This window comes from Elaeis guineensis, chromosome 1 (genome assembly GCF_000442705.2).
Source record: "Elaeis guineensis isolate ETL-2024a chromosome 1, EG11, whole genome shotgun sequence".
Classification (NCBI taxonomy): Eukaryota; Viridiplantae; Streptophyta; class Magnoliopsida; order Arecales; family Arecaceae; genus Elaeis; species Elaeis guineensis.
In genome coordinates, this window is record NC_025993.2 from 88,590,387 (window position 1) to 88,604,782 (window position 14,396).

Genomic DNA, 14,396 nt, shown 5'->3' on the forward strand with positions numbered 1-14,396 from the left:
ATATAATATATATGATATTTCTTAAACATCATTAGAATTTTATAAAATTATATCCCAACCTATAACCCTTAATCCCTAAAATTCTGTTACCTTCTTGCCTCGTCGTGCCTTCTCGCCGCAGTGTGCACTCCTTTTCTCGCTCACTGTCCGCTCCTCCTCTCATTGCCGCTATCCACTATTTCATCCTTTGCAATTTTTTTTTTTTTTTTTTTTTGTACATTATGGATAGTGTAGATAATCGAATGTAAAATTGATACATATAATTATTATTTTTTAATATATATTTAATATTTTTAATTTTTAATTTAAAATTTTAAATAATAAAAATATTTTTATTTTTTATAAAAAATTATGACATCTTATATTCATATTATGACATTCTATATGCAGAAAATCATAATTTTGACGCAGAATATCATAATTTTTTTCAAAGAACAGAGATATTTTTATTATTTAAAAAATTCAAACAAAAAAATAGAATGGTCGATATTAAATACACGTTGAAAAGTGGTTGAATAAAAATGCTCCTTTTACATTATAACATCCTGAACCATATTATGATATCCTGCGTGTAGGAAATCATAATTTGATGCAGTATGTCATAATATGCCACAGAATGTCATCAAAAAATCAAGGTATTTTCATCATGCAAAAATTTTAAATGAAAAAGTGGAATAGCAGACATTAAATGCTTGTTGAAAATTGATGACTATGTGGATGAATCACATAAAGTGGTGTGCTTCACATCAAATTTTCTGCACCGCCTGTGATGCATAAAGAATTTTTGTTCATCCCCTCCTCTCACTATCACTATGTCATCCCATCCCCTCTCTCATGATCTGAAAAGCTTGAAGCCTGCCCAACCGCTGAAAGTACCAAGCTCGGGCTTAGAAAATAAGATTAGAGCCTGGGCCGGGTCAGCTTAGCTAATTTGGTTATGTATGGGGGTAAAAATAATTCTCTATGCATTGCATGCGGTGCAATAACAGTGCACTGCTCCTTATTGGACCACATAGCCATGCTTTTTAACGCGAATTAAATGCACCAGTTTCATTTTTTGGTTTGAAATTTTGAATGACGAAAATACTTCTCTGTTCTGAAAAAATTATAAGATCCCGTGATTTGTTATGACATCCCATGACGTATTATGACATCCCATGACTTGTTATGACATCCTAAAGACATATTATGATTTTCTGAAAACAAGAAGTTATATGAGGGAAAGGATATTTTCGTCATTAAAAATTTAAATTTTTATTATTTTTGATATTTTTATTATTAAATTTTCAATGATGAAAATATCTTTTTTCCCTTATAATTTTTTATTTTTGGGAAGTCATAATATGTCTTCAAGATGTCATTACAGGTCACGGGATGTCATAATTTTTTCAGAACAAAGAGATAGTTTCGTCATTCAAAATTTCAAACCAAAAAAAATTTAATGAGCATTGGAAAATAGGGACTATGTAGTCCAATGGGATGGTATGGTATACTCTACGTCAATTTTATTGTACCGTATGTAATATACAAAGTATTTCTCGAGGGGGTAATGCATAACTTTGACCCGGCCCATAAATAGGTTTACTTCAAAGCCGGGCATGGGAAGGCTTAAATCGCACATTACAGGTCGTTAAACGTCTTAAACGGTGGACAGAAACGAAGCTAGGGGACATGGAAAGAAGCTCCCAACCACGCGCCAAAGAGGACGGGAAGCAAATGTGGTCCACCGTGTACGCTAAACAAGCAGTACCTAGCAACCTTCCTTTTAATGGGTATATATTTATCCTTCTTTAATAAACCCTATGTGGTTTAAACCTCCCGCTTCAATAAAAGGAAGATGTAATTAGGAAACTTTGGCAATCATTTTGTTTATAGGACATCTTACTATATACCTTTTTTTTATTGCAAATATTTTTTTATTTGTTATATATTAGACATAAATCTCTTTATCCAGCGAAAAGCGTATTTTATTTATTTGACATATATTTTTAATGGTAAATTCTCAATTTTTTCGGGATCCAAAAAAAAAAAAAAAGATTGTAAAAGATACAACCCAAATCCAAAAAAGACATCCATTCATATTTTCCTACCATTTTATTTTCTCACTAATTTTAAAAGGTCATATTTACTATAAATACATTTATTTTGCATAAGATTTCCTTGAGACTTCATTGATTTCACCAAACCATTGCGTCCCCACCCTCATATGAGCGTTCATAATTAATTAACATGCACTGACCAGTAATGAATACATATTGGTAATGAATGCATAAATAATGCTAGTTGATGCACAGTTAAAAATACTTTTATAAATAGTCACAACCCACAAGAACATGAATTCAACAGACATCCATACAATGATCATATAAAATTTAAAATGAACTCTTCTTGCAAAATGGAAAGAAAAATCTAAAAATTGAATAATTAAGTAATTTAAGTGAGATCAAGCAAGCAAAAATAAAATGCTATAAAAAAAATGGTCTCCTGGCATCTTAGGTAGCTGCCAGCTAGAGCAATGCCAGTCCCCGCGGCCAGCGTAGCCGCTACCCTTTTGAAATCAAATCTCTCCGTGTACGCGCATATGTCCAACTGTGATCAACTACTCGCTTGAGAAACGGCAGGGACCCGAAAGTGGCGGGAGGCCCGGGCGACTGCCCGAGAAATAAGCTCTCCCGTCCCCGCGAAAGCTCGCATAATTAGAGAGCATAACCTCTCTCGATCGAGAGAAACCAAGCGAACGAGCGATTAGAGGATACGAGGTGACGAGGGAGGAGGAGAAGGAGGAGGGAGAGTCAGGGAGAGAGAGAAAGAGAGAGACAGAGGGAAATGGGAGGCTGCTACTCCGCCCCCTCCTCCAGCGACGCCTACTTCTGGGGCTCCCGGAAGCTCCGCTGCCTCCCTTCCATCTCCTGCGACTATGACGACGACGATGACGACGACGACGACGACCACGGCGTCGACGATGACCCTCTCAGCCGCTCCTCTTCCGGCACCGCCTCCCCTGTTTCCGTCCTCCGCGGGCCCCACTCCTCCTCCGCCGACTTCCTCCACCGCTTCCGCCTCGGGGCGGAGCTTGGCCGGGGAGAGTTTGGGGTGACGCGGCGCTGCAGCGACGCCGCCACCGGCGAGACCCTCGCCTGCAAGTCCATCTCCAAGCGGAAGCTTCGCACCATCATCGACGTGTCCGACGTCCGGCGGGAGATCGAGATCATGCGCGGTCTCCCGGAGCACCCCAACATCGTGCGGTTGAGGGAGGCGTACGAGGATGCGGAGGCCGTCCACCTCGTGATGGAGATTTGTGAGGGAGGGGAGCTCTTCGATCGGATCGTCGCCAGGGGGCATTACACCGAGCGCGCCGCGGCCATCATCTTCAAGACCATCGTCGAGGTCGTTCAGGTATGGCATTAATTTATCGAGATTTTGATTCAATTCGATGGAATTGAGCTGCTTGTTTCCCCAAAATCCGATCTTTCTTTCTTTCTGGAGAAAACAATTCAGTCTTTTTTAGAACACTCTGTGATTTGTCGTCAGTCTTGTTGGATTATTTTTGTGTTCTCTGCTTCCAATCTTTCTTTAGAGTGCTAGTGGACTGTTGGTCTTCTTAGATTCAGATGGACAATGGTCATGGGGAAGATCTTGACTAGCGAACATTCAAATCATAAAAGCCCCCGAACGCTGTCAGTGCACACATTTGCCTTGTGTTAACGGGCATGTATTTTCCCCGTCTCAGTGAAACAAAAGATTTGGTTGGTTGGTGGAAAGTTTATTCGAGGGTGGTCAGAGAAATTATTTGGAACAAGAGAAACAAGGGATAATTTGAAGATAAATCCAATCTCATTGTTTATGGGATTAAAAGGAAAGCTGTGTTTTGCTTACTGGTTTATTCAGAGGATGTAATTGGTATATGTAGTATGTGATCAGAGTTGATGGAATGATTGATGACAATGCTTTCAATTTGGCACGTGATAGGAGTTGATGCAACAATGGAAAGTCTAGAGGATTTCTGTATTCTACTAAATCCTTTGGGAGTTTTTCGATTTACAAACTTTTGCTTTCTTTTTTACCCTGTTTTTTATAGTTTTAATTCAGGACCTTCAGATTGGTAGGATGATGAGTGATCATAATGGATTCATTTTAGAAGTAACTTTTCTTTGGAAACTAGCCTCCAACATGAATGAGGTGGTGAATATAGCCAAGGATGCTGGGACATCTCTGGTTCATACTTGCAGGAATGCCAACTATTTGGACTAATCAGAATCACTTCTAAAAGAAGTGGATAATAGCTCTCAATAGGTGGGGCTTCTTTCCTTTCCCTCAAGTTATTTCAGTAGTTTATTATGTAAATAAAAGGACCGGATTTTTAAAGAATCAGATACCTAAATCAGATGCAAGGAGTACACTAAATGTTTATGAGGCACTACAATGCTTATCAATTTTTTTTGTATCTTTAATTTAAATTGTTCTTTTTCCACTATTTGTCTAATTACTATAGAGCTCATATGAGAAGTGCTAACTGTGCATGCAAGAAATTGCTTCTGTTATGTAGATTGATGGTGTTGTACCTTGACAACCTAATTTTTAGTAATCTGTGCTGCAGATCTGCCATAAGCATGGAGTGATACACCGGGACCTGAAACCGGAGAATTTCTTGTTTGCAAATGAATCAGAAGATGCTCCATTAAAGGCAATAGATTTTGGCCTCTCTGTATTCTTCAAGCCTGGTAGGCCTCTGATAGATTTCTCTCACATTTGCCTAGCTCAAATTGTGAGACATAAATCCTATCATCAGTTTTCAGCTGTATAAAAATTTCCCTTTCTTTGTTGTTAAAGGTCAGCGCTTTAGTGAAGTTGTTGGAAGTCCATACTACATGGCCCCCGAAGTCTTGAAACAGAACTATGGGCCAGAAGTAGATGTATGGAGTGCTGGGGTTATTCTCTACATCTTGTTATGTGGAGTTCCACCCTTTTGGGCAGGTAAATCTCCAGCACCAGCCCATCGCCCTGCCCCCTTTCATCTCACAATTTAAAACGTGTATGCATACTCATCTCTGCCCACTGTCGTGTCTGTCTGTTATAAATTTGTGTATATATATGTCTGTGTGTATGTTTGTGTATGTATGTATGTACGCATGTCTGTATGTTTCTTGTATAGCTGTATATTCAAGATGGGCAAGCTCATTTTATTTGGATGCCAGCATATTAAAGACAGCAGTAGTCTAATGGACCTCTGATACAACTAATGCAGAAACTGATGAGGGAATTGCACAGGCAATTATCCGATCTGTTATTGATTTTGAGAGGGAACCTTGGCCAATGGTATCTAGCAAAGCTAAAGACCTTGTGAGGCAAATGCTTGATCCTAACCCAAACACCCGGTTGACAGCTCAGCAAGTTCTTGGTATGCTATTTCTTTCTTTCTCTAAATAAAATGTAGAACTAGTTTGATGGATCTTATAATGATCGTATTCTCCCAAAATGCTACATAATATGCATAAATCAGGAGGGTTGTGACATAAAATCACTATGCTTAAATAACATGTCTAGATGCTTAGAGGATGAGCATTGATTTGCATTATCGTTATTTGTGTTTGTTCCATATAATATTTATTTTATAATCTAGAGTTATTCATTGATATTTTATAGTCTAGAGTTATTCTTTTCATTCTTTGGCTTACATTGTTGTTTTTTTTGTCTTGGCTACTCTTCAAATGGAGCAGAAATAAAGAGCAACATATCCTGTCATGTCTGTATTTATCACATTTGCTCCTTTAAAAGCATAAACAAAGACTTGACTGATTTATAATAAAAAATGCAGTGCTTTTCACTGCTTACAGTTGACTTCCCAGTTCATCTATTGCGTAGTTTATGCGTTTACAAATGCTCTCATTATACTACATGCAAATCTTCAACACTGTGAGGTTGATTAATTTTCTCTCTTGCCTTTTATATGAAGAACATCCTTGGCTTCAGAATGCTAATACGGCTCCCAATGTTTCACTTGGAGAAATTGTCAGAGCAAGACTCAAGCAATTCTCAGCAATGAACAAATTTAAAAAGAAAGCCCTAAGAGTAAGTTTGTGACCTTGAGAAGTCATGCCATTCATTTTTTTCTTCTGATAAAAGTTTTGAAATGTTGAGACTAAGAAACATTTTGTAGGTGGTAGCTAAACAATTGCCTGTGGAAGAAGTAACCAGCCTTAAACAGATGTTTCACATGATGGATAAGGACAAGAATGGACACCTAACATTTGAAGAACTCAAGGAGGGCTTACACATAAATGGAGAGCGTGTACCAGAACCTGATCTTCAGATGTTAATGGAAGCAGTGAGCCCTCTTAATGCTTCAGATCTAAGTTAATTTTTGCATTTCCTTTGGCTTTCTGAAATCTTCTAAAACTGTAATTATGACACTGGAAGAAGACCTCAACCATATTACTGCACTCTGCTGAGCAGGGGAGGAATAAAGTTTGTGTATTGGTACAGAAGATGTACAGCTGAAGTTTTGCTCCAGATGTAAGAAAGCTTCAATCATGCACATCTAAAAGCCCATAAATGTTTCAGTGGCACCCAGTAGAAACTTTGATTTTGTACTGCACAGTGGGGCTAATCTACGTCTTTTACAATTAGGTTTTGTGTGGTCTTTAAACTGACACCTCCCTAGCAGCTCTGCTGCTCCTACAAACATCAGCAGGTAGAAGGCAAACCACAGTTGGCACCATAGGAAAATGCTGGTTGGTTTCTTTCTTTCTTTTGCAATTATCTTTTTCTGAGTTGATCAGATTTAGTGTCCATCATCTTGTGGAGGATCTGGCGTGCAAGATGCCAGAGTGAGTGCTGCACTACATATGCTATATATCATTCAGCATGGGGAATGCATATGACTGATTATAGAAGGAGGATGAATGACCAATCAGTTCTACTTTGGTGGTTTTGATAGAGTAGTTTCCTTCTTTCCCTCATACACAGGGAGAGAAGGGGAGCTGAAACCAAAAGGGATTTACTTATCATCACAGTATTTGTAAGGGAAAGAGATAGAGACAGACACAATATTTATGGGATCTGAAATATCTCAGGGGAGGTCCTGAGTTTGGTTCCTCATGGTGTTCAAGATGCCCCTCAATTAGTTTGCATCATATATATAGAGAGATCAGCAGTTGGCACATACATGAGTATTATGCAGTGTGCCAAGGCTAGCAGTCATGATATTAGGATGTGCTGTTGGACCATTAACAGAATGGTGCTCTGTGGCATACGTATTACATCTACTAACTTTATCTTTAAGACTACATTAAGAAAAGGATTTCTACAAAAGGCTTTAGTCATAGGTAAACAAATTGCATAGACACCTTCATAGCAATCAAACATAAAAAGGAGTAATTGTGTGGCATAATAAAAGTCTGTCCGATAAAACCACATTGGGCTCTTGGAACTGATATCAGGAGTGAAAGTCCATGTGCCTGGGTGGTGATTGACCTCCCTGCAGGTAGAACTCACATTGGAACAGAATGGAGAATATATGGGTATAATTTTAATTGTGTCAAAGCATTTTTCAAGTAAATTATCATGCATATCTACAAGCTGCATATATGGTTTCTTAGAATGTGGTAACAATTGATTAAATATGTGGATTCTACTATAGATGAGGATAGAGAATCATAACATACACCAATGAAACAAAAGTCTTACTTTTATGAAGAACATGCATTAGAATGTGATTTTAGTGCAAGCAACAAATTCATAAACTGCCATCCTTAAACCAAATGGCTACATTACTGTTCTTGCCCCCACATATAAGCTCTGCAAGTGTTTTGTAATCATTCTTTCACGTGCTCAAGATACTACATATTTTTGGGGTTTAGATTGATATTTGGCAAATAGGTTAAGCAAACTTATGGCTTCTTATGCTCAGATGAGTGCATCTGTTGGTTTGACTCCAGCTGTGTGCTAAGTCATTTCAGACTTAACCATTTATACGTGTGTTTGTACACTTACACTTGCATATATACATACATACGCATAGACATATGCATGAACGTGATGATACATGTATGTATCGTACATATTCTTGTACATATATAATGTCATCAATCTCAATACTATCATGTCTGTTGCTTGTGTCATTCCATCATGCTTGCTTTTTCCTATTGTAGGCTGACACTGATGGAAATGGAACTCTGGACTGTGAGGAGTTCGTGACTGTCTCCTTGCACCTGAAGAAAGTCAGCAGTGAGGAACACCTGGCCCAAGCATTCAACTTCTTTGACAAGGATGGGAGTGGCTTTATTGAAGTTGAAGAACTGAGAGAAGCTTTAGGTGAGGGTGATCTAGGTCCAAATGAGCAAGTAATCTGGGAGATCATCTCTGATGTTGACAAGGACAAGGTCAGTTTCTTATATCCATCATTATTCACATATCTTGGTTATCTAGTTTAAATCACAAAAATGTTGCACATAACTCGTGGTCTAATGTCTTGAACCAATAGCCACTACTTCACTATTAACAGATTGCTGCTTATTAAGCACAATCCATGAATGCATCATATCCTCAATTGCTTCCAATTACTTCTAGCCTGATAATACTGCAGATCACTGCACACTAATTTTATGTATAAATTTTCAGGATGGACGCATCAGCTTCCAAGAATTTGAGTTGATGATGAAAACTGGATCAGACTGGAGAAATGCCTCACGGCAGTACTCAAGACAAGCACTTAGTGCCCTTAGTTGCCGGCTGCTTAAATATGGTTCCATGAAGAAAGGATGGTAGAAAGGGCCTTCACTTGAAACATTGTCCGTGCCTCCATCAAGTTAGCCATGCAGATAAGTCTGTATCTTTCTTCATGGTAGAAAGGGCCTGCACTTGAAACATTGTCTGTGCCTCCATCAAGTCAGCCATGCAGATAAGTCTGTATCCAAGCATTTTCCCATCTTCCTCACAAGTAATTCTCATGAGTGTGCAGTGTCCCAAATTAATAACCTGTATACTCTCAATACAATCCATTTTCTCCTCTCATTTTTTGTGTGTACAACGTTCATGATCAATTGTTCTTCAGTGTGAACAGATCTGTAGCAATCAAGAGCTGGACCTGGTAAGATGTATGCCATATTTGTATGGTGACTTCCAATACCTATACAGTTTAATAAAAAAATATTGGTTTACAATGGTAAGATTTGTACCATTCAATATGTGATTCCAGTTAAAAGAAAACCTCTCTCCTTGTCTCATAGTTTTGGCCTTTTGGACCATGCTTTCGACTATTGCATGTCAGTGTTGGAAAAGGGTGGTTTCATGCATGTAGTTTTAAAATTTTTGATTTAACAGCAAAAATAAAATTTAGATTAAAATTATTTTAATCTAATTCATGCATAAGATTAGATCTACTAAACCACTTAATAGGATTTATTATATGAACATGTATCATGCGTCTGAAATCTGATTATGAAAGCAAGAGAAGATCTGATCTCTATACCTTATCATAGACCGATCATACCGCAGCGATGATCGTGGATGTTTAGATTCTTCGAGCCACACAATCGTCGGGCTTTTATAGGTATCCACGCGAGATCTTGATCTGATCAGAGGTTTTTTGATCTCTCCGGGGTGCTAGTTTTTTTGCAGAAATCACTTCCTGATAATTAAATAGGATTCTTCTTCGTTTCTTTTAGACTCTCTCAGAGAATAAGAAGAATAGGAGAAAGAAGAGAAGGAAAAAGAAGAAGAAATCTTTTCCTATTCTTCCTAAAACCCCACACCAAGGAGAGAACATGCCCACACAAGGACCCACGTCCTTTTTCAGATTGTTTTCACCACAAAAATCAGATCTCTCTCTCATCCCCATGCCCCAAGTTCCACCCCTTTTAAATTGGCATTCAAAAGATAGATTAGGTCAAATCTAATCAGGCAAGGACTTAAATTCAAATTAGAATTCATCCTTATCCAAGAAGAGGAAGTAGGGAGGTGTGGAGAAGGAATTGGCGTGGGTTTTCGCACCCTAAAATAAGGGAGGCAATGAAATTTTGGCATGGCTACATGGGGCGGGCGTTAGGGAGAGAGAGTCCCAGTCAAACTGAGATTTTTTTTTGATGCTTTAATTAATCCCTAACCAAATAGGAATTGGTTGCATCCAAAAAGAGGAGAAATTCTAGTCTAACTAGGAACCCAATCTCTTAATTAGATTATAATTCAATTAGAAAATTAGTTGCATCCAAGTCCTAATTAAATAAGGAATTGGTGTCCCTTGCAATTGGATTATCTGATAATCCAATCAGACTTGATCTAATCAAACCCAAACCAAGCCAAATTGAATCCAATTTCATTAGACTTAATCTTAACCCCATTTTTTAATCAAATTGAGCCAAAATACAATCCAATTATTAATTAATCATTCTATAACTCACCAACTTTTAGTGAATTTCTTTATTATAATTTTTGTATTAGATTAATCATCAATCATATTGATAATTAGATTCTATTGCGATTTATAATCGCTATTCAACTATTTGATCAGTCAAGAATTTCTATTGTGTGTGACCCCATAGGTTCTATTCTGTTTGATAGTGAGACATATTGTGATCCCTATCACAATATCATTGAAACTTCTTTCAATAAATTGAAATGATTCTAACTCTGCCCATCAAGAGTCATTGATCATTAAGACATTGCTCGATGAGTCTCAAATCCACCAGTGACATCTCGCAGTATGTAGTGACAATCTAGTAGAATGAGATAATTAAACCTCTAGATATAGTTATCGTGTGATTTAGTCCTTCTATCGTGAGTCCCGACTAGACGGAGATCATGAAAAATTTATCAAACCCAAACTCAGTCATATGCAAGATTGGCTCGACTCGAGCTCATTTATAAATTTTCATGAAAATTCTTTTTCAGTATTCACACTTGCTTCGGTCAAAGACTTTCTGAACTCAGTTTTGTGAATCGCATAGGACTTCTCTTTTTCTACCAAGATCGATAGATTCCATCTAAGTGCATCTTACTCCTAACAATGAACTGAACCTACTATAGCCAACATACATAATAAAGATCCAAATAGTTAGGAGATCAAGTATATGTGCAGTCAAACTATAGTAGCCTCACTACGAATAGCCGAAGTACCGCAGGTCAAAGGATCACTCACACCAATGCAGCATCGAGTAAACTACTGATGAGTGAGTAGACATCCAATTGATTTCTCATATTGATCACGTTCAGTGTAAGCTGTTCTCTAACAACCACTTGCACTCTCGTTTTAATATCTCTATACTGCAAACTCGAGACTCATCTGTCCAGAAGGGAAGCGATCCATATAATGAGCTAATTGGATCGATCACCGTCCTCTATGATGATCCCTCGATTAAAAATTTTTAGAAATTAACCATCAATAATATATATCCCAAATTCTTAATATTTTAAGAATATATATCATCATCTATTAATCCCTTAGATGAATCTGGACACATATAAAATATGATTGGAATAAAAACTATCTATTTTATTAATAAATAAAATTTACAAATACAACATTATGCCCTGAAATTACCATATGCGTTAGCCAACAATTAACTTTTAGAGTATACATCTAACAATCTCCCACTTGCACTAAAGCTAATTGGCCATAAACCTAAGTCCCATCTTCTCAAGGTGAACTTCGATTTTTTGCTGGCTGAGAGATTTTGTCAGTAGGTCTGTCACATAATCTATAGAATCTACTCTCTGTATCTTGATGAACTTCTTTTCAAAGTATTCGCGTATGATATAGAACCGTCGCTCTATGTGCTTGGACTTCTGATAAGACTTTGGCTCCTTAACAAGAACTATGACATCGTTGTTATTGCAATACAGTGTAATGGCATCTGATGGCATGACACCTAGCTTCACAATGAACTTTTTGAACCAGAATGCTTCCTTAGCAACTTCAGAGGCGACGATGTATTCGATTTCCATAGTTGAATCTGCATGATCTGTTGTTTAGAACTCTTCCAACTAACTGATCCTCCATTATATAAGAATACACAACTCAATATAGATCTTTTATCATCAACATCAGACATAAAGTCTGAATCGGTGTATCCCTCCACCTTTAGCTCAGATCCTCATCTAAAAATCAAGAACAAATTCTTAGTCCTTTTCAAGTACTTAAAGATGTTTTTCACAGCTATTCAGTGCTCTTCATCTGGATTTGATTGATATTTACTCGTGACACTCACGATAAGGACTATATCAGGTTGAGTACATAGCATGATATATATGAGGCTCCCTATTGTCGAAGTATAAGAGATTTTGCTCATGCATTGGATCTCTTTAGGGATATTGGGGCACATCTTCTTGGAGAGATAAATTCCATGCCTAAAGGATAAAAGTCTCTTTTTGGAGTTTTCCATGTTGAACCTTTTTAATACTTTTTCTATGTATATTTTCTGTGAAAGACCTAGCATCCTTTTAGATCTATCCCTATAGACCTTTATTCCAAGAATGCAGGATGCTTCTCTTAGGTCTTTCATGAAGAATTCTTTTGACAACCACACTTTGATCGAGGTTAGCATTGGAATGCCATTTTCAATCAGAAAGATGTTATCCATGTACAGTATCGAAAATGTGTACATGCACGACTCTTTGTTCTTGATGAAATCAAATGATTTGATCACATTATTAAAGTGAGTGTTCCAACTCCGAGATGCTTGCTTAAATCCATATATGGATCTTTGTAGCTTACAGACTTTGTGATCACTATCACTGGAGGTAAAACCTATAGGTTGCTTCATATAAATATCTTTCTCAAGATATCCATTTAGGAAAGTAGTTTTTACATCCATTTGTAAGATTTCATAATCATAATAAGCTGCAACAGTGAGCAGTATTCGGATGGATTTCAGCATGGCATAAGTAAAAAAGTTTTCTGATAGTCAATGCCTTTGCGTTGACTATAATCTTTCCCTACCAATCTTGCTTTATAGGTCTCTACCTTACCATCCAAACTAGTTTTCTTTTTGTAGATCTATTTACACCCAATAGGTACTATACCTTCGGATGGATCTACTAAAATCCAAACTTGGTTGGAGTGCATGGAGTCAATTTTTGACTTTATTACTTCCTTTTATTTTTCGGAGTCAATATCTAATATCACTTCGTTATAAATTTTGGGATCATCTCTATGGTCCCTATCTCCATTAGGAACACTTCCTCAAAATTCTCTGTAAGTATACTTAGGTACCTTTCAGGAGGATGGAAGATCCTACTAGATCTACGAGATGGAGGAGGCACCACATCTATTGGCTCACTATAAATGAGGCCTAGGACTCGTTGCTCTTCAGAGACTCTCTCTTAGAGCTCAATTTTTTTCCTACTACCTCTATCTTGAATAAATTATTTTTTCAAGAACACAGCATGACGGCTCACAATTATATTATGATCTTCTAGAAAGTAAAAGTAGTATCCTATGGATTCCTTTGGATACCCAATGAAACAAGCCCTAATAGACCTAGTCTCTATCTTGTCTGCCTGCTATTAGTTGACATGGACTGGACATCTCTAAATCTTAAGGTACTAAGACTCAATTTCTTACCATGTCATATCTCGTACGGTGTAGTAGGAATGAATGTAGAGGGAATCTTATTTAAAAGATAGATGGCAAAAAGCAACGCATGTCCCCAAAGAAACAACAGAAGATCGGTGAAACTCATCATGGATCGGACCATATCTAATAAGATCTTATTTCTCCTTTCGGATGTCCCGTTGAGGTGAGGCATTCTAGGAGGCATTTATTATGAGACTATGCCATTTTTCTTAAAATAATTTTAAAATTTTTTGCTAAGATATTCACCTTGATTTGATCGAAGAACCTTTATGGGTTTTTCTGTTTGCTTCTCCACTTCACATTTGAAATCCTTGAACCTTTCAAAGATCCCAGATTTGTGTCGCATTCAATATATATTCTCATACCATGAATAGTCATTGATAAAGATTATGAAGTAGATATAACTACCCTAATCTGCACATCAAATGGGCCACACACATCAATGTATACAAGGACTAATATCTCAGTGGTCTTTTCCCCATACTCACAAAGGGTAACTTAGCCATCTTTCTTTGAAGACAAGACTCACAAACTGGATATGACTCTGAAGTCAATGGTCGAGAAGGCCATCTTTCTCTAATTTATTAATTCTATCTTCTCCTATATGGCCTAGCCTAAGGTGCCACAGATATCTTTGGTTTAGCCTATCTCTTGGTCTCTTAGATCTTTTGGCATTCACTATTTGCTCATTAACATTCACACACACATCAACATGTAGATGGTAGTGATTGTCAATCATAAAAATACGTGTAAAATTTTAGTTTTAAAATAAATTGGACATTGATCTTTATTGAAAGTAAATATATAATCATCCTATGCTAACACA

General features: G+C 37.3%; 1 protein-coding gene across 1 annotated transcript; it reads left to right on the forward strand.

Annotated features, from left to right (window-relative positions):
• Positions 1-2,683: 2,683 nt before the first annotated feature.
• On the forward strand, positions 2,684-8,905 carry LOC105038118 (calcium-dependent protein kinase 8). Its single transcript, XM_010913812.4, has 8 exons — positions 2,684-3,396; positions 4,598-4,721; positions 4,831-4,974; positions 5,246-5,398; positions 5,954-6,069; positions 6,158-6,325; positions 8,151-8,381; positions 8,620-8,905. Exons 1-8 carry the CDS (start codon positions 2,827-2,829, stop codon positions 8,764-8,766), a joined length of 1,653 nt encoding a protein of 550 aa, XP_010912114.1. The 5' UTR covers positions 2,684-2,826; the 3' UTR covers positions 8,767-8,905.
• Positions 8,906-14,396: the final 5,491 nt, after the last annotated feature.

Coding starts and splice junctions, on each gene's coding strand:
- LOC105038118 (XM_010913812.4), top strand. CDS start 2,827: ATGGGAGGCTGCTACTCCGCCCCCTCCTCCAGCGACGCCTACTTCTGG. Junction 4,722..4,830: donor CTCTGTATTCTTCAAGCCTG/GTAGGCCTCTGA, acceptor TTGTTGTTAAAG/GTCAGCGCTTTAGTGAAGTT. Junction 8,382..8,619: donor CTGATGTTGACAAGGACAAG/GTCAGTTTCTTA, acceptor ATAAATTTTCAG/GATGGACGCATCAGCTTCCA.